The sequence below is a fragment of the Sus scrofa genome, chromosome 2 (genome assembly GCF_000003025.6).
Source record: "Sus scrofa isolate TJ Tabasco breed Duroc chromosome 2, Sscrofa11.1, whole genome shotgun sequence".
NCBI classification, from domain to species: Eukaryota; Metazoa; Chordata; class Mammalia; order Artiodactyla; family Suidae; genus Sus; species Sus scrofa.
The window spans coordinates 40,924,947-40,945,398 of NC_010444.4; the positions used below are offsets into that span (position 1 = coordinate 40,924,947).

Below are 20,452 nucleotides of genomic sequence, written 5' to 3' on the forward strand. Positions count from 1 at the left end.
CTTAGTGAATCTGTGTGTGTGTGTGTGTGTGTGTGTGTGTGAGTGTGTGAGAGAGAGAGAGAGAGAGTATGTGAGCGAGAGAGAGAGAAGTACTGATAGTGCTGTGGCATTTAAGGCAGCCTCAGTCTGACTTGACCCACCCTTCCCGCCTCATTTCCAACCACATCCTGTAAGTGCTCTAAATTCCAGTCCTGTCTGAGAACTGGGTGTGTACACCTCACTACTTTCCTTCATGCTTTTCCTTTTCCCCACTTGCTGTATTTCCTCCCACCCCAATTTTTCCTAATGCAAATCCACTTCCTCCGGAAAGCTTCTCTTGATTGCCTAGTCAGAGTCATTATTCCTTTGTTCTGTGCTTTAGAGCACAGTGCTTGTGCTGTTCGTTAACATTGTTTTATTCCCTTTTATGTTACAATTGTTTTCTTGCCTTTCTTTCTGACTCTGACTTGAATTTATCTTGAGGTCATGAACCTTTTTTTGTATTCATCTGTTTGCCTCATGCTACATTAAGTACAATACCTACCATTTAGTGGACACTTAGGGATATTGGCCTAAGGAAGCTCTAATCCCCTCTAACTCTTTTCACAATTTTCTAGGGGAAAAGAAGAAGTAGTCAGTCAGCCTCCAGAGGAAGACAAATTCCAAGAGCTCAAAATAGCAACAGCAGAAGCAATGTGAGTATTTATGAATGAGAAAGTTTTACGGTGAATGGGAATGACTTGAGATTTCCAAAAGTGGTCCTGAGATAGTATGGGGCAGAGGTAGTTTCATTTGGAATTGAAATTTGAGAATTAGTACAAAATTAATGTTCTCTGTGTTGTCTTGCTTGGTAAAGAATTGAAAATAGGGGAGTTCCCGTCGTGGCTCAGTGGTAACGAACCCGACTAGTACCATGAAGGTGTGGGTTAGATCTCTGGCCCTTGCTCAGTGGGTTAAAGATCCGGTGTTACCGTGAGCTGTGGTGTAGGTCACAGATGCAACTCAGATCCATCGTTGCTGTGGCTGTGGTGTAGACCAGCAGCTGTAGCTCTGATTTGACCCCTAGCCTGGGAACCTCCATATGCCATGGATGCCACCCTGAAAAGACAAAAAAATTTTTTTGCAAAAAAAACCACACATGATATGTAAATTTCATTCTTGTCTCTCTTGTGTAGGACAAAGCTACAGGACCCACTGGTTTTGTTTGAACCAAAGTCCCTGAGAATGGTTTTACAGGAGTGGCTTTCACAGTTAGAAAAAACATTTGCCATGAAGGACTTTTCAGGTGTTTCCGATACTGACAACTCCTCTGTGAACTCAAACCAGGATATGCTGTTGCTTGATGAGTCAAAAAAGGGAATATTAGATGAAGAATATGAAGAAGAAAAAAGGGACTCCTTAGGCCATGAAGAAAGTGTTGATCAAACAGCATGTGAATCTGCAAATAGTCTGAGGGAGCCCTTGGTTGATGACCTTTTTCAAGTATGTTCTCCATGCCTTATACCAGATGGTCTTCAGAAGGAGCTGGCTGAATTGATAACGTTGTGTTTGGAATTGAGTGTATTGAATTCTGAGATCAAAAGTGCAAGTGAACATGTGGACCACACTTTACAACAGAGTTCTTCTGAAATTCTGGCTTGTCAGTTCCTAAAGAAGTACTTTTTTCTCCTGGATTTGAAAAGAGCAAAGGAGAGCATCAAGCTGAGTTATGCTAACAGTCCTTGTGTTTGGGATACTTTTATTGAAGGATTGAAAGGTATTATCAGATTGCCTTACCAAAGATTGAAATTAGTGTAGAGGACAGTAAGAACTTGGCTTGCTTGCTTTCTTCCTTTCTTCCTTCTTTCTTTCTTTGCTGTGGCTGCCGCATGTGGAAGTTTCCAGGCCCAGGACTGAACCCATGCCGCAGCAGCAGCCTGGGTTGGTGCAGTGACAATGATGCATCCTTAATCTGAGGCACCACAAGGAAACATCAACATCTTGGTTTTTTTAAAAAAAATGTATTTATTTATTTATTTTTTGCTTTTTAGTGTCACACCTGTAGCATATGGAAGTTCCCAGGCTAGGGGTCTAATTGGAGCTACAGCTGCCAACCTCCACACAGCCACAGCAACATGGGATCTGAGCCACATATGCAACCTCCACAGCAAGGCAGGATCCTGGCCAGGGATCAACCTGCATCGTCATGGATCCTTGTCAGATTTGTTACTGCTGAGCTAGGACAGAAACTCCATCCTTCCATTTTTTGAGCTCCATCCTCCCTTAGGGGAAATGATTGAGATTGTGTTGCTATGTCTGGGGAGACATGTGGAAGAGGTAAACAGCCTCTTATAGGCGTAGCCTGGCAGTGGCTTACTCCTCTTCTGTTGTTGAGAATTCAGTCACATGGCCCTATCTAAGGAGTCTAGGAGATGACCCATGTAGGTGTCTAGAGGAAGAGGGTGGCTATGAGTGAAGAGCTTGCATGTCTACCTCAGGGATTTTAGTGCTCAGTCAGCAGTCTCCATGTCACACTTGATTTAAGGTCACACTATTAGTCATCCTCAAGTGGAAATCAGCTGTCACACCCTAGACGCCATGCATGCCCTGTTTACTGAATAGGCTCTTTCTTTGAAGAGGTGAACTTAACTCAAAGCTCTGAATAACAGATGTTGTGTTTCTAATAATGATGTAGGCTCTAAGCACACTTTGATTCATTACCAAAAGTGAATACTCACAAGTAGAGATGCATTTTTATAATATTATCTGACTTACAGATCTTCAATGTTTCTAGAAACAAGGATCTGTGGGTACAGTTCTGCTTCAATTCACAGGTAGCAGTTAAAAGCATAAGAAGTAATTTCAGCAATTCTCTTGTGGCTCAGTGGGTTAAGAATCCAGCATTGTCACTGCAGTGACGCTGGTCACTGCTGTGGTGTGGGATGGATCCCTGGCCCAGGAATTTCCACAGGCCAAGGGTGTGGCCAAAACAAAAAAGAGATGATTTCAGTTTCTTTTTCTGAATTGAGATAGACTGTCTTTTATGTTGAAGTTAAGAAAAGTTATATCTTTTCAAATAGGTTCAAATATTTGACATTATTACTTCCTGGGAATTTGCTATATCTGTCTCTGTTATGTGATTATACCCAACCTTCGTTAGAGGAAAGTAGCAAAAAAGGGCCTCCATCAACCTGAGTGGTCAACTTATTGCTAGAGCTGCCTAGAGCAAGTGTGGGTGTTTGAGGTGATGCTTTTGCTTCCTTGAATTTAAGGGGATTTGTTTGGCTTAAGACCCACCCAATCATAAAGCTTTCCCTCACTTCTCATGTTCCAAATGATGGCGTTCTATTCTGAACTCCTTGAAGTAGTTATACTTACTTCTGACCCAATCAAATTGGAGGTAGTAAAACTGACCTACTGAACAGGCTCTACTCTTGTAATGAGGCTGTAATTATGAAGACAGCTTTGGAACTGTTCTTTTGGATTGTCTTCAGAGCCAGTTGAAAACTATTTGAAAAAACTCATTTTACTTTAGGTTCATATATACATGTGTATATATTTTAAACTATGAATGGTTTTAACCAAATCTTCATTCACTTATTTATATACTTTGGTTCTAAATGACTTGGCTGTTCCCCAAGTCAGATCTTCCTTTGGAGGAAGATTTGCTATAACTAATGTTTTTCAAACATAGGTCAAATATTTTAAAAGTTGGGAGTTCCTGTTGTGGCTCAGCAGGTTAAGAACCCAACTATATGAGGATGTGGGTTCCATCCATCTTCTGCTTGGATCTGGCCACAGCTGTGGCTATGGCCTAGGCCAGCAGCTGCAGGTAGGGATTTGACCACTAGCCTGGGAACTTCCATATGCCTCAGGTGTGGCTCTAAAAAAAAAAGGAAAAATATTTTAAAAGTTAATTTAATTAAATTTGATTATTTTGTTTAAAAAGACTGATTGGGGTACTCATTTTAGAAAAAAACTGAGGTACTCATTTTAGAATTTGACATTGATGGTAGATACATAAATTACACTTATATATTAGCTTGTATATATAGTACCTTATATATGTACTATATAACATGTATATTATATATACACTATATGTTGTACATATAATATTACTGTAATATGCTTATGTATTATATAATATGTATATCATATACATAATATATGTATATTACATATATAAAGGACACATTTTCAATGGTAATAGTCACTTATATATTGGTTATCTGTTTCTTCATCTTGTCCAATATGCTTTTTCTCCCGATTTGATTTTAAGGTCCTTAAAAGTAGAGGTTGTCTCTTAGTCTCTTTTTGTCTCTTCTATAATGCTTCACAAATGTTAGGCCTTGCACACAGTAGTTGCATGATCAGTGATTGTTGAATAATGTGTGCATGAATTAAATATTTACAGCTCTGAGATGAAGGGAGAAGGGTGTGCTTTGTCTTTTAGAAACGGCAAGTTCCGATCCTACATATATAAAGATGGAAGAAGGAGACCTCCCAACAAGATTAAAGTTATTGGAAGACTCAGTCCCTTTTGACAGTCCTTTGCTGATTGCTTATGCTACTCGGTGAGTTGTCCTATATGTTGTTCATATGAACTAAAGCACAGACATTTTCTTAGTCTCTAAGGTTTTACTCAATTACATGTTTAATGGCTTCTCATTAGTATATTTATTTTTATTTCTGATATGTACATAGATAATCTAACCAATTATATTTTCTCACTGAAGTTGGAGACTAACATGTTTTATTTTTTGAATGCAGATTGTATGAGAAATTTGGAGAATCTGCCCTTAGATCCTTCATCAGATTTTACCCATCCATTTTGCCTTCGGATGTCATGCAACTTTGTCATCATCATCCTGCTGAGTTTTTGGCCTATTTAGACAGTCTGGTGAAATCAAGGCCTGAAGATCAACGGTGAGAAGAATTTTTGTAGACTCTTCTTTCCTTTTTTTTTTAAAGACTCCTTTCTTTTGATAGGGCATTGTTTCTCTTATATAAGCAGTTGGATTAAGGCACCTGCTATGGAAGAGAAGGATTTTCATGATCATGTACCACTCTCTCATAGTTCACAGCACACACCACAAGTGTGTACATAACCACACTTCTCTTTTGTCCCTCTCTTACTCTCAGAGATTCTCCAATCAATCGACACTGTAAAATTAAACTCCTGCTTCGGGGCCTAGGATAAGACAGATAAGCTTCTTTGTTGTCTCTGCCATGGGGGATTTTCTGCCACCTTATTGCTGATGATATCCCAGCTTTTTGTGGGTGGATCTCAGTTCTAGCTCTTAGCCTCTTTAGGCTGAGGCCTCGTTTCCTATCACCACATGGCAGTAAACACACATGTCCCTTTGTTATTGAGAATGGCAACTTCCCCACTCCCTCTTCCGGTTGGTTAGTGTACTGGTGTTTATTTCTCTTTTTCTTTGGCCCTTTGGTAGTCTCCTTATTATCTTGAGGGTCAACTGTTCATTTAAAAAGCTTTTAGAATTTCACCCGTATTTCCATACATTTTATAGCAGAAGGGTTTTTCAAGTAATTTCACCCACTGTATTGATCCCTTAACATTTTCTGCACAGCTGTACAGTTTGTCTTTCCCTTCTCTCCCCAACTTTCTCTTAGGCCATCCTTCCTTGAGTCCCTTCTGCAACCAGAGTCTTTAAGATTGGATTGGCTGCTGTTGGCCGTGTCCCACCATGCTCCCCCCAGCACCAGCACTATGGACGATGAAGGAGACCCCAGGTATAGAAGGAGTCCTGTCTCTAAGCTCTGCTGCTCCTTGGAGTGAAACCAGTTTATTCACATACAGCATTCTGGGCTTCAGGAACAGCTGTGGAAGAGATTGCAGGCACTGCTTAGTGGTTCTGAACACTCTTTGAATCACAGACCCTCTTAAGAATCTGATTTCATAAAGAATCAAAATTCATAAAAAATACACCCTGATACTTGTAATGTTTTGGAAATGTTCCTTGTGTTTTCCTCCAGGAGAAGTTTTTTAAAAGCTCCCAAAGCTTTAAGCTTTTAAGCTTAAAAACCTTTTTAAAAGCTTTTTTTCTAGATGCCTAGAAAAAAAGGTCTGGAGAGATATGAAATAGGTATCTGGGAGTGAGGGAATTATGGGCTTCTTTCTTTTGCTTTTGATTACTAAAATATATAATTTTAAAAACTGAACAGGTATCCGTCCTAGAAAAAAATAGCTAAATGTTTAAAAAATATAATAATGGGAAAAATGTAATTAAATTCTGTTCTTACCTATTAGCTGACATGTTTAAATGTTTATTTCTGTTCTTACCTATTAGCTGACATGTTTAATGTTTATTTAAACATTTTGTAATTTGTTTCCTATCTAATTTACTGGTATTTTTTCATTTTCCAGGCCTCATTCTCACTTGTTTTCCTGGGGTTACAGTCAATTAATCCTCCTTCTAATTAAACTTCCTGCAGATTTTACAACAAAAGAGAAAATGACTGACATTTGTAAGTCTCATGGGTAAGTGAGAATTCTCCTAGAAGCTCAGGTTAAGATTAGAGTCATTTTAGTTAATAACTTTGTAGTTAAGAGCCAGAATTGATATGATCTATCATTTGGGATTTTTTTTTTTCCTCTGCATAAAAGTGTCTTTTTATTTTTATCGTTTATTTATTTATTTATTTTTGTCTTTTGTCTTTTTAGGGCCGTACCTGTGGCATATGGAGGTTTCCAGGCTAGGGGTCAAATCAGAGCTGCAGCTGCCAGCTTACGCCACAACCACAGCAATGCAGGATCCGAGCCACGTCTGCGACCTGCACCACAGCTCACAGGAATGCAGGATCCTTAACCCACTGAGCAAGGCCAGGTATCGAACCCTCAACCTCATGGTTCCTAGTCAGAGTTGTTAACCACTGCGCCATGATGGGAACTCCCCTGTTAGAACTTTCTGAGGCAGTGGAAATGTTCTATTGCACTGCCCAATGTGGAAGCCACTAGCCACATATGGCCATTGAGTGCTTGAAATATGGATTGGCCAAGTAAAAAACTGACTTTTAAATTTTATTTACTTTTAATTAATTTAAATGCAAATGGCCACATCAGACTAATATCTATTGTATCAGATAGAACAACTCTAGATAAACTTACTGCCTTTTATTCCTCTCTTCATATTTGGTCTCTTTAAAGTTTCTGGCCTGGATATCTTATTCTCTGTTTGGAGCTGGGGAGAAGAAGAGAGGCCTTCACCAACATTGTGTATCTGAATGATATGAGCCTGATGGAAGGGGACAGTGGTATGTAAATCCCAGTCATTTACTCTTGGTTACAGTATTTTAGAAGTCACTACAGACTTTTCAATAAAGAAATTTGATAAACATTTATTCATCCAGTCTAGCTAGCTATCAAATTTGTGGAGGTTTGCTTTGGGTTGCTTTTTTTTTTTTTTTTTTTTGTCTTTTTGCTATTTCTTGGGCCGCTCCCGCGGCATATGGAGGTTCCCAGGCTAGGGGTCGAATTGGAGCTGCAGCCTCCAGCCTACGCCAGAGCCACAGCAACACGGAATCCAAGACACATCTGCAACCTACACCACAGCTCACGGCAACACCAGATCATTAACCCACAAGGGCAGGGACCGAACCCGCAACCTCATGGTTCCTAGTCCGATTCATTAACCACTGCGCCACGATGGGAACTCCTGGGTTGCTTTTTAATTATTTGTTTGATTTGTACTACTTGGTATATCATGAAACTACAGGCAACATTTCTGTTTAATAAGTGCCTACTGTCTAAGCCATTATGCTAGCTAGATGCTTTGCCATATGCTATTTAAATGAGATAACAAACCTGTGGGATAGTTGCTATTATTTCTCTTTTACAGAAGTTATAATTGAAGCCCAGAAAAAAGGACAGTTAGTTTTCCCACAGTCATACAACTTGTTAATTCTAGAGTTGTTGTTCAGACCAGGTCTGATTGTCTCTAAAGCTTGTACTCAGGGTTTTTTTTCTGCATTGTGTTGCTTAACACAGCCCAAAGTTAGAGATCATTACGATGAACTTGAAGTAGCAGTCAGATTTTCCTAAGCCTTTTTGGCAGGTACTTAGGTCTTTTTTTTTTTTTTTTTAATAACTTTCCTCAATTCCATGCAGATAAAGTGGCAATCTGATGACTCGGACTTTGACATACTGATAGCTGAAGTCTGAGAGTTCATTCTGTACTCAGAGAGGTAGTCTTGCTCTGTTTTGTAGTGGTGCTATATTCATCTCAGTGCAGAGATGCCAACCAGCATGACAAAGGAATCCTTCATCTAGCAGTGTGACCTCTGCCTTTTTCAGCCCTGTAGTTGTGGGAGAAGGAAAGTTAGAACAGAGTAAAGCAGCAAGTTGACTGGCAAAGGTTAGTAGCTTCAGATGTCACAGTTATAGCAATAATAACTGAATCATCTTTGTTTCAGAAATGAAACAAGGTCAGTTTTATAGGACTAGAGCTACAGGCATGTATACATTTCTGAAAAATAAATACATTATTTTTACAATTTCAAAAAAGATATGTGATTTATGCGCTTAGAGTAACAGCATGATGCTTGTTATAGAAAAAACTGAAAATCTAGAAAGAATGAAAAAATATCACCTAAAATTCTTCCCATCCAAATAAAAATGCTCTTGGAGTTCCCGTCGTGGCTCAGCAGCTAACGGACCTGACTGGCATCCATGAGGATGCAGGTTCGATCCCTGGCCTCACTCAGTGGGTTAAGGATCCAGCATTGCCATGAGCTGTGGTGTAGGTTGCAGACATGGCTCGGATCCCACATTGCTGTGGCCCTAGCATAGGCTGGTGGCTACAGCTCCAATTAGACCCCCAACCTGGGAACCTCCATATGCTGCGGATGCGGGCCTAAAAAAAAAGACAAAAAAAAAAAAAAACCCCAAAAAACAAGTAAAAGTGCTCTTAATATTTTGTTAATATAATAATAATAGCTATTCTTATCCTTGGTATATTAAATGAGGGTCTCTTCTTGACATTTCTCTCTCCTCATAACTCATATTTATCACTCTTCAAGGTGTGGTGATTTTACTTGGGAGGGTCTTTTTAGGGCCCTACCTGTGGCATATAGAGGTTACCAGGCTAGGGATCAAAGCGGAGCTAGAGCTGCCAGCCGCACCACAGCAATGTAGGAGCCAAGTCACACCTGCAGCCTATACCACAGCTCATGGCAACTAGCGAGACCAGGATTGAACCCGCAACCTCATGGTTTCTAGTCAGATTCATTTCCATTGAGCCACAACTGGAACTCCTCTTTTTTAGAATTTTAATCTTTTTGGTGAAGTATTCCTCTGTCCATTGATTTTGTTCCTGAGTTACTGAATTGCCTTTCTGAGTTTTCTTGTAACTCTTTGACTTTCTTAGATAGATATTTTGAATCCTCTATCAGTTATATTGCAGTATTCTGTGGCTTTAAGTTTGGTTTCTGGAGCATTGTTGTTTTCCTTTTGTGGTACAGTGTTACTGTGGTTTTTCATGGTGCTTTGTGAGTTGCTCCTTGCACATTTAAAGCAGTAAACACCTTTCTGCTTGATTCTACAATTCAACAGGTTAGAAATTAGAGGCCTTTCTCTTATTTTACACTAGGTGGTGCTATAGCACAAATTTGGGGCTTCTTTTACCTCAGCTGCTTCTGGTTCGATTTGAGAGTCTGCACTCTCCACTTTCTGCCATCTCTGTCTGCCAGGATTGTATAGGCACCTCTGCCATGTTCAGTGTTGTAAGATTCATGCGCTCTGCTACTTCAGATGGGGAGGTGGAGGCCTGGAGTCATGGGCTCCTTGGTGGCTGGAGGGACAGGGTCCTAGGTCCCACTGCCACTGTTGCCCAGTTCTTGTAGCCACAGGTACCACTGTGACTGGGAGCCTAGAGTCATCTCCACCACTGCCCCTGCTACTGTCAGGCTCGGGCTGAAGGCTGGGACCGCAGGTACTGCCTTCACTATTCCCTTGGTTCTTTGTTTCCTTTCTACCACCTTTAGATGTACTGATGTGTGGAAAACTCTCCAGTGTCCTGGTGTGTTGGACACAGGCACCTTGGTTGCATTGTGGATGTTTTACTACTTGTAGGATGAAGGAGAGAAACAAAGGTAGCTTTCCACTCCATCATGTTGCTGACTCCCAGAATGGTTCTTTTTAAAAAAAAAAAAAAAAATTGGATTATGTGGCTCTCCTCCTTGAAAGTGCTTACGTTGGACTCAAAATAAAATCCAGATTCTTAAGCTGTTACCTTATGGTTTGGCCTTATCATCTCATACTCACTCTTCTCTACTGCCTTTGGGTATTGTAGGCCTTGAGTTCCTTGAACTCACCAAGTTCCTTTCTGTGTCAGGTCATCTTCCACGTTTCCCTTGTCAGAAATTCAGGCTCTGGGAGTTCCTGCTGTGGCACAGTGGGCTAATGATCTGGCTTGTCTTTGTGGAGGCACCATTTCTATCCCCAGCCTAGTGCAGTGATGCAGTGGGTTAAGGATCTAGTGCTGCTGCAGCTATGAGGTAGGTCACAGCTCAGGCTCAGATTTGATCGTTGGTCTGGGAACTTCCATATGCCAAGGGAGGTGGCCAAAAAGAAAAAAGTTTTAAAAAAAAGAAATGCAGGCTCCTTCCTGACACCTTCCCCCCAAGTTTTTGCTCATGAGAACCATATGCACATCACATGCTCACTAAGCTTGTCTCATCTTTTTTTTTTTTTTTGGCCTTTTTTTTTAGGGCCACACCCACAGCATATGGAGGTTCCCAGGCTAGGGGTCGAATTGGAGCTACAGCCACCAGCCTAAACCACAGCCACTGCAACATCAGATCCAAGCCACGTCTTCGACCTACACCACAGCTCACGGCAACGCCAGATCCTTAACCCACTGAGCAAAGCCAGGGATTGAACCCGCAACCTCATGGTTCCTAGTTGGATTTTTTTCCTCTGCGCCATGACGGGAACTCTAAGCTTGTCTCATCTTTTAGCTCTCTGCTTACATGTCACTTCCTTGTAGAGCCCTTCTGTGACCTCAAAAGAAAGAAGAAAGGAAGGGAGGGAGGAAGGGAAGAAGGAAAAACCCAAACCTGTCACTGCCAATCTCTTAATGGCTCCTTGATCTTTTCCTGTATAGCAAGCACTTAGCACAGTTTATAAGCATAGATTTATTTATGCATTTGTCTATGGTCTGTCTCCTTTGCTAGGCTGTGAGCGCCATGAGAGTGCAGGGGGTCATCTGGTCTGTTTTGTTCCTCATTCATGTTCAGTGCCTAGAATGGAGTGTGCCCTGTGGGTAATTACTTACCGCGTGAGCAAACGAAAGAATGTTGAAGCTCATTTTATGGCTGCTTCTTCTTATCATGAACTTATGTATTCAACACATATTCAGAAAACAACTTTGTGTTAGGGTGGTGCGATTATGTTCTTTAATATTTTTATATTTTGGTATTGAACATTTTCATAGATGGCTTTGACCGTCTTCTGTATGCAGGCAGAGTGTTAAGGACAGTCAGACCCAACACTGTTTCTGTGTGTTCGGGTAGGTTGGATCCCGGAGACGGTGGAGGAATGGAAGCTTCTCCTGCACCTGGTACAGAACAAGAGCACCAAGCCAGCCCCACAGAAGCCACCCAATGGGAACTTCAGCGATGGGCCTTCTCCTATCAATGTGGAGAATGTGGCACTCCTGTTAGCTAAGGCCATGGGCCCCGATCGAGCCTGGTCATTGCTAGAGGAATGTGGTTTGACCCTCGAGCTATCAGAGAGGTTTACCAGAACCTGTGATATCCTGAGGATTGCCGAGAAAAGGCAGAGGTAATGTCTGTCTGTCATGTCTTTGTCATGCCCTGTCCATAGGCCCTTGAGGAATGAAGAATCCCATAGATTTTCAGAGGTGGATGGGACTGTGGACATCGTGTAGTTCCAGTCCCTTCCTAACAGGTGTGGGGACGGAGACTCATCTGTTGACCAAGTTTAGAGACTAAAGTATTTTGCTCACAGTCATGACCAAGACACTGCTTAGGTTAATGTGAGTACCCAGGTCTGATGTGTACTCAGATCTTTAAGAATAGGAGTTCCTCGAGTTTCCATTGTGGCTCAGTGGGTTAAGAACACAACTAGTATCCACGAGGATAGGGGTTCGATCCCTGGCCTCCTCAGTGTGTTAAGGATCTGGCATTGCGTAAGCTGCTGCATACCTTGCAAATGCAGCTTGGATCCTGCGTTGCTGTGGCTGTGGTGTAGGCTGGCAGCTGTAGCTCTGATTCAACTCCTGGCCTGGGAACTTACATATGCCACAGGTACAGGCCTAAAAAGAAAAAAAAAGTGTGTGTGTGTGTGGTGTGTGTGTGTGTGTGTATAATATGTATGTGTGGGTGTGTGTATATCTATTAATGCACATATATATAATTGCTACCATGTACATAGTCATCTAGGTTTTTTTTTTAATTGTGGTAAAATACAGATAACATAAAATTTACTGTCAGTAAATTTAAGTGCTTGGTTCAGTAGGGTTAAGAATAGCCATATCATTGTGCAGTCAATTTCCAGAACTTTTTCCTCTTACAAAACTGAAACTCTGTCCTCACTAAACAATATCTCTCCTTTCTCCCTCTACCCAACCCTTGGCAACCAGCATTCTACTTTCTGTGTCTGATTTTGACTGCTCTCGGTACCTCATATAAGTTGGCTCATACAGTATTGTCTTTTTGTGACTGGCTTATTTCACTTAGCATAATATCCTTAAGATTCATCCATGTTACAGCACATGTCAGAGTTTCCTTCCTTTTTAAGGCTGAATAATATTCCATTATATGTATGTATAACCAGAGTCCCCTGGTGGCTCAGTGGTTAAGGATCTGACATTGTCACTACTGTGGCATGGGTTTGAGTCCCTGGTCTGAGAACTTCCAAATACCACGGGTAGAGAAAAAAAAAAATTCCACTATATGTATAACACATTTTGTTTATCCACTCATCTGTCCATAGACACTTGGGTTGCTTCTACCTCTTGGCTCCTGTGAGTAATGCTGCTATGAACATGAGTGTTCAAAGATCTTTTTGAGACCCCGTTTTCCGTTCTCTGGGGTATATGCCCAGGAGTGGAATGCTGGATCAGGGGTAGTTCTATTTTTAATTTTTTGAGGCACCTAGAACCTGTGCCATTTTACATTCCCATCACCAGGCACAAAGGTTCCAGTTATTCCACATCCTCACCAACACTAGTTGTTTTCTGTTTTGTTTGTTTATGGTAACTATCCTAATGGGCATGAGGTGCTACCTCATTGTGGTTTTTATTTGCATTTCCCTAATAATTAGTGATGTTGAACATCTTTTCATGTGCTAGTTGGCCATTTGAATGTCATGTTTGGAGAAATACCTGTTCAAGTCTTTTGCCCATTTTAAAACTATTTTTGTTGTTGTTGTTGCTATATGAATTCTTTATATATTCTGGATATTAACCTCTCAGATATACAATTTGCATATATCTTCTCTTATTTGATAGGACAAGATGCTGTTTCCATAAAATGCCTTTTAACTCTGTTGTTGTTTTTTTTTTCCTTTTTTGGCTGTCTCACGGCATATGGAATTCCCAGGTCAGGGATCAGATCTGAGCGGCAGTTTTCACCTACACCATAGCTGCAGCAGTGCCAGCTCCTTTAACCCACTCTGCCGGCCAGGGATTGACCCTGCATCCTTCATCCTGGCGCTGCAGAGATGTTGCCGATCCCGTTGCACCACAGTGGGAACTCTTCACTCTGTTGATTGTGTCTTTTGATGCACAGAGTCAGTCAGCTTTTTGAATCCTCTGCTTCTTTGTGGGTTTATCAGTTTTGTGAAAAGAGTGAATAGTAACAACTAAATGTGCTTTTCTTCTTTGGTATTCCAGAGCCTTGATACAAAGCATGCTTGAAAAATGTGATCGGTTTCTCTGGTCTCAGCAGGCATAGTTGAAGAAGATTCAGCAGGGTGTCAGGACATTTTCAGGAAAATGGAATCATGCTCCTGAACCTTCTGAATGCATTTGTTATTGAAGAAAAGGCCCCACCTGAGATCCCTGCCGCCTTATTGGAGCACTTTTGTCCATGTCTTATAATGTCTGCATTTGTGGCTTTATCTGTGACTTCAGTGATTTTTGACTAAAGTTGAATTTTGAAAGGAATTGGTCCTGTTTGCTGAAATGAAGTGCTCTGGAAGGAGAAAGAATGTGAATGTTCCCAGCTATCCAGCTGTCCAGTCCTTATTCTTTTTTTTTTTTTTTGGCCATGCCTGAAGCATGTGGAAGTTCCTGGGCCAGGGATTAAACCCATGCCAAAGCAGTGATGACACTGGATCCTTAACCCATTGAGCCACCAGGGAACTCCCTCCAGTCCTTATTCTGAATGACAGTGTTACTTGTTCCTCACTGGTGGACTGGGAGAATTCTTTTCCTCTTGGGACTGCTGTGTAGGGAGCAGAAATTTCTCATCCTGGTCACGTGAAGACACACAATGTAATTGACAGAAATTGAATTCCTTTTTTGTCTTGTTTGGAACAGTTGAGAAATTACCAAAATAAGACCTGGTATAATGGAATTAACATGTAAAATAAGTGAAATACTGAAGATTGAAATTAGATACTTAAATGGCCCCATGTTTAAATTGAGCTACGTTAAAATTATTTTTTCCACCATTTGACATTTTCTAATCTCAACCTGTATACATCTTATTCATTACTGGAAATGTTTTACTCCAGTCTTCACTCAACAGAGTAGCCCAAAGTTATCATGCACTTTAAAAAATGTTTTTTAAAAGCCATTAAAAGGAGTTCCCCTGTAGCATAATGTGATCCGTGGCATCGTTGCATCACCAGGACGCAGGTTCAATCCCTGGCCTGGCACAGTGAGTTAAAGGATCCAGTGTTGCCACAGTTGTGATGTAGGTCACAACTGTACCTTGGATCTGATCCCTGGCCTAGTAATGCCATAGGCTTCGGGGCAGCCAAAAAAGAAAAAAAAAAAAAAAGCCGTAATAAAGGAGGGCTGAGTACTGATAAAGACGATAGCAAGTGCCTATATTATTTAAGTTCTAGATTGCTATTTTCAGGCTCCTGTATATTTATAGAGCATGGTATATTAGCAATAAATGTAAAGCCTGGAATAATAAATACCTACCTGGAGATAGGAGATCAGATTCCCCAGGTTAAAAGCTCAGTCTCACAAGGCGGCCCCACTTCAGACTCCCATCACAGGTCCAGGTGGTTAACTGTAATACCTGTTTTTATTGCACTTTGATTTATTGTATTTCACAGATACTCCCTTATTTACAAATTGAAGGTTTGTGGCAACCCTGCATTGAGTAATTCTATGGGCACAATTTTTCCAACAGCATTTCCTCACTTGGTGTCTCTGTCACATTTTCATAGTTCTTCGAATTTTTTCAGTATTATTATATTACGGTGATATGTGATCAGTGATATGTGGTTACTATTGTAATTCCTCAGTGGCATCCCTGCACCCATATAAGACGGTGAACCAAATAGATGTTGTGTGTGTGCTGACTGCTCCACCCACTGGTCCTTCCCCATCCCTCTCCCTCTCCTCAGGGCTCCCCATTCCCTGAGACGTAACAGTGTTGCAGTTAGGCTAATTAGTAGCCCTGTAATGGCCCATAAGTGTTCAAGTGAAAGGAAGAGTTACACATCTCTCATGTGAAAGCTGAGGTAGGCCAGAAGCTAGGCCTCTTGCATCAGACGGTTGGCCAGGTGGTTAATGTAAAGGAAGACTACCTGAAGGAAATCAAAAGTGCTGTCCCACTGAACACCCAAATGGCAAGGAAGTGAAACAGTCTTATCACCGATGTGGAGAAAGTTTTGGTGGTCTGGGTAGAAGATCAAACCAGCCACAAGGTTCCCTTAAACCAAAGCCTAATCCAGAGCAAAGCCTTCAATTCTCTGGAGGCCGAGAGAGATGAGGAAGCTGTGGGAGAGAAGTTTGAAGTTCGCAGAGGCTGGTTCATGAGGACTAAGGAAAGAAGCCATTTCCATAACATGAAAGTACAAGGTGAAGCAGCAGGTGCTGATGTAAAAGCTGCAGCAAGTTATCCAGAAGGTCTCGCTCAGGTAGTGAATGAAGGTGGCTACAGTCGATATATTTTCAGTGTAGACAGAACAGCTTTCTATTGGAAAAGGATGCCATCTAGTGCTTTCATAGTTAAAAGGAGAAGTCAATGCCTGGTTTCAAAGCTTCAAAGACAGGTTACCTCTCTTCTTAGGGGCTACTGCAGATGGTGACTTTTAAGTTGAAGCCAGTCCTTAAAAGATTTTACCATTGTGAAAATCCTGGGGCCCTTAAGAATTATGCTAAGTCAGCTCCACCTGTGCTCTGTAAATAGAACAACAAACCTGGACGACAGCACAGGTGTTTTTACAGCATGGTTTCCTGAATATTTTAAGCTCACTGTTGAGACCCATTGCTCAGAAAAAAAGATTCTTTTCAAAACATTACTGCTCATTGACAACGCACCTGGTCACCCAGGAGCTCTGATGGAGATGTATGAGGTTCCTGTTGTTTTCATGCTGCTAACGCTACATCCATTCTGTAGCCCATGGGTCAAGGAGTAATTTCAGCTTTCAAGTATTATTAGGAAATACATATTAATACTTAGGAAATAATACTTTCAAGTATTATTACTTAGGAAATGCATTTTGTTTACATTATATTAACAAAATAATTACAGCTGCCTTAGATAATGATTCCTCTAATGTATTTGAGCAAAGTAAATTCAAAACACTTTGAAAAGATTCACCATTCTAGATACCATTAAGAATATTCAGGAGTTCCCACTGTGGCTCAGTGGAACTGAGTCTAACCAGGAACCATGAGGATGCAGGTTTGATCTCTGGCCTCACTCAGTGGATTAAGGATCCAGCGTTGCCGTGAGCTGTGGTGTAGGTCACAGATGTGGCTTAGATCTGGCATTGTTGTGGCTGTGGTGTAGGCCAGCAGCTGCAGCTCCAGTTGACTCCTAGCCTGGGAACCTCCATATGCTGCAGATGCGGACCTAAAAAGACCAAAAAAAAAAAAAAAAAAAATTCATGATTCATGGAAAGAGGGCAATATTAACATAATTAATAGGGGTTTGGAAGAAGTTGATTCCAAATTCATGGATGACTTTGAGGAGTTCAAAACTTTAGTGGAGGAAGTAACTGCAGATATGGTAGAAGTAAAATAGCAGGAGGACTAGAATTAGAAAGGGAGCCTGAAGATGTGACTGAATTGCTGCAATCTCATGATACAACCTTATTGGATGAGAAGTTGGTTTTTATGGATGAGCAAAGAAAAGTGGTTTCTTGAGATGGAATCTACTCCTGTTGAAGATGCTGTGAAGATTGTTGAAATAACAAAGGATTTAGAATATTACATAAACTTAGTTGATAAAACAGCAGCAGGAGTTCCCCTCGTGGCTCACGGTTAACGAACCCGCTAGTATCCATGAGGATGTGGATTCAATCCCCAATCTTCCTCAGTGGGTTAAGGAACCAGCATTGCTGTGAGCTGTGGTGTAGGTTGCAGACGAGGCTTGGGATCCAGCATTGCTGTGGCTCTGGTGTAGGCCAGCAGCTATAGCTCCGATTGGACCCCTAGCCTAGGAACCCTCATATTCCGCAAATGCGGCCCTAAAAGAAAAAAAACCCCAGCAGCAGGGCTGAGAGAAAATTGACTCCAATTTTGAAAGAAGTTCTATTATAGATAAAATGCTATCCAACAGTATTGCCTCCTACAGAGAAACCATTTGTAAAAAGTAAAGTCAATCAATGTGGCAAACTTCTTTGTTGTCTTCTTTTAAGAAATCACCACAGTCACTGTATCTTCAGCAAACACCACCCTGAGCAGTGAGCAGCCATTAACATGGAGCGAAACCCTCCACCAGCAAAAGATGACATCTCCCTGAAGACTTGACTTTAGAGAAACAGGAGTGAGTGAAGGCTTGAAGCAAGACTTAACTCCCTGCTCAGGAATTGAGCCAGGCAGCCTGGGTGAAAACTGGAATCCTAGCCACTAGACCACTAGGGGCTAGAGGCTAAAAGCAGAATTGCCCTGATTGTTGCCCCTGTTGAAAGCAAGAATGTTTCAAAGAGGCAAGGACTGTAAAAACAGGTACAAAGTTTATTATTAGTGATACGGTTGGCATGTGGGAGAGCACACAGGGAAGCAGTTTAGAAGCAAAATGGCACATTCAGGAGTGGATACCCTTGCTGGTGGGCATCATGCCAAAGGGGTGATTTAAGTTACTTACATAGGGGCAGTTCTTCCGGGTCTTTGTTTTCCTTTGACCATTTATTTTGCTTTGTTTCTTAACACCTGATTGAACCCAGGGCCCTTCCCAATGTGCGTGCACATCTTTTGGCCAAGACGGATTCCAGAGCAAGGCCTCCCATAGTTGATTCCCATAGGTTACCAGGACTTATTATGACCTGGCTTCCCCTCCCTTTCTGATCCTGAGGGGTCTTTCTGTGCATGTGTAGTTGGGATCTTTCTGACCCCAAGGATGGGAGGCTCATGACCTCTTGATCTTTTGCCAAGGCCAGGCTTAGCACCTCTCTGCCCCTGCCATTACTATTGTTTAAAGTGTCCTCAGAAGGCGAAGTCCAGATATTTACCTTGTTCCTGTTATTTCCATCTTAAAGTATAAACTGGTGGCTGGTTGTAAATGTCTGTCCTGGAACCCACCTATCTCCTGCCTCAGGCTCAGATGATTTCTTTTAGCATTATTTTTTAATTAAGGTATATGCATTTTTTTTTTTTTTTTTTGTCTTTTGTCTTTTGTTGTTGTTGTTGTTGCTATTTCTTGGGCCGCTCCCGCAGCATATGGAGGTTCCCAGGCTAGGGGTCGAATCGGAGCTGGAGCCACCAGCCTACGCCAGAGCCACAGCAACGCGGGATCCGAGCCGCGTCTGCAACCTACACCACAGCTCACGGCAACGCCGGATCGTTAACCCACTGAGCAACGGCAGGGACCGAACCCGCAACCTCATGGTTCCTAGTCGGATTCGTTAACCACTACGCCACGACGGGAACTCCAGGTATATGCATTTTTAAAGATATAATGCTATACACATTAATAGACTACAATATAGTGTAAATATAACATTTGCATGCACTAGGAAAAAAAAAATTCATGTGACTCGCTTTATTGCTGTGGTCTAGGGACCAAACCCACAGTATCTGAAGTATGCCTTTACTTCTCTCTCTCTCTCTTTTTTTTTTTTTTTTTTTTTTTTGGCTTTTTAGGGCCACACCCACAGCACATGGAACTTGCCAGCCTAGGGGCCAAATCTGAGCTGTAGCTGCCAGCCTACACCACACCCACAGCAATGCCAGATCAGAGCCACGTCTGTGACCTCCACCACAGCTCATGGCAACGCTGGATCCTTAACCCACTGAGCGAGGCCAGGGATCAAACCCACATCCTCATGGATACTAGTTGGATTCATTACTGCCAAGCCACAGTGGAAACTCCTATTTCTGACTGTTTATCTATAAATCAGAGATTCTTGTGACCCACCCCCCCGCCCCCCGCCCCCCTGCCGCCACCTTGGCTCCAACTGATTTGCTGGAGCGGCTCACAGAACTCAGAGAAACATTTTACTTAATTAGATTATCAGTTTACTGTAAAAGGATGTAACTCAGGAACAGCTGGATGGAAGGGTAGGTATAGGGAAAGGGCAAGGAGATTCCAGGCTCTCTCCCAGTGCCGCTCTGAACCTCTGCAGGTTCATCAATCTGGAAGCTGTAGGTAACGCAGCAGTGAGACTGGGACGGGAGATGGGCTGGAGGTTTAATTCGGTCACCAATGGCCAATGTCAGGGTTGGCAACTAGCCCTTATCCTTAGGTGGAGTCCCAAACTCACCTCATCACCCTAGCAAAAGATACCTTTCTTGCTCTCATCACTTTGAAACATTTTAGGAACCTTGTGCCAGGTAAGGGGATGTGGACCAAATATAAATTTCTTAGAAGTCACAATATCCCACCTTCCCACTAGTATCAGCTGGATTGTGGCTGTATTGGATTATGTTGAATGTGAGTCGGTACTAAGGTAGAGAGCCCTCCCTTCACTGTCAGCTTTTGTTATTACACAAGTGACTTTCTGAAAGACAGCAGGAGGAAATCTCAGGAAGAGGAAACAGCCTAAACTGGCACAGTTGTGCAATTTTCCCGACAGATCTTTCTGGGGCACATTACAGCAATCCTCATTTACCAAAAGAGTACAGAGAATTTTCTAGCATTAAAAACAACAGGAGTTCCAGCTGTGGCATAGGTTGCAGCTGTGGCTTGGATTCGATCCCTGACCCGGAAACTGCTATACGATGCAGGTGTGGCTGAAAAAGAAGAAGAAAAAACAAACCCACGACATCTGAGAAAAAGAAACTATTGACTTAAAAAAAAGGTGTACAACTTGTGAGTTCCGAGTTAAGTATTATCTGGGGCAAAATGAGGACCCAGGAGGCAGCATTTTAGATAG

At 41.8% G+C, this 20,452-nt stretch overlaps 1 protein-coding gene across 1 annotated transcript in view; it reads left to right on the forward strand.

Moving 5' to 3' along the window:
• The window catches only part of HPS5 (HPS5, biogenesis of lysosomal organelles complex 2 subunit 2), a 32,063-nt gene extending 18,162 nt beyond the window's left edge, over positions 1–13,901 (forward strand). The window contains 9 exon segments of the mRNA NM_001098603.2: positions 597–674; positions 1,155–1,735; positions 4,415–4,535; positions 4,732–4,887; positions 5,596–5,715; positions 6,350–6,463; positions 7,130–7,236; positions 11,494–11,764; positions 13,839–13,901. Of these exon segments, the coding sequence (NP_001092073.1) occupies positions 597–674; positions 1,155–1,735; positions 4,415–4,535; positions 4,732–4,887; positions 5,596–5,715; positions 6,350–6,463; positions 7,130–7,236; positions 11,494–11,764; positions 13,839–13,899 (1,609 nt within the window). The 3' untranslated portion in view covers positions 13,900–13,901.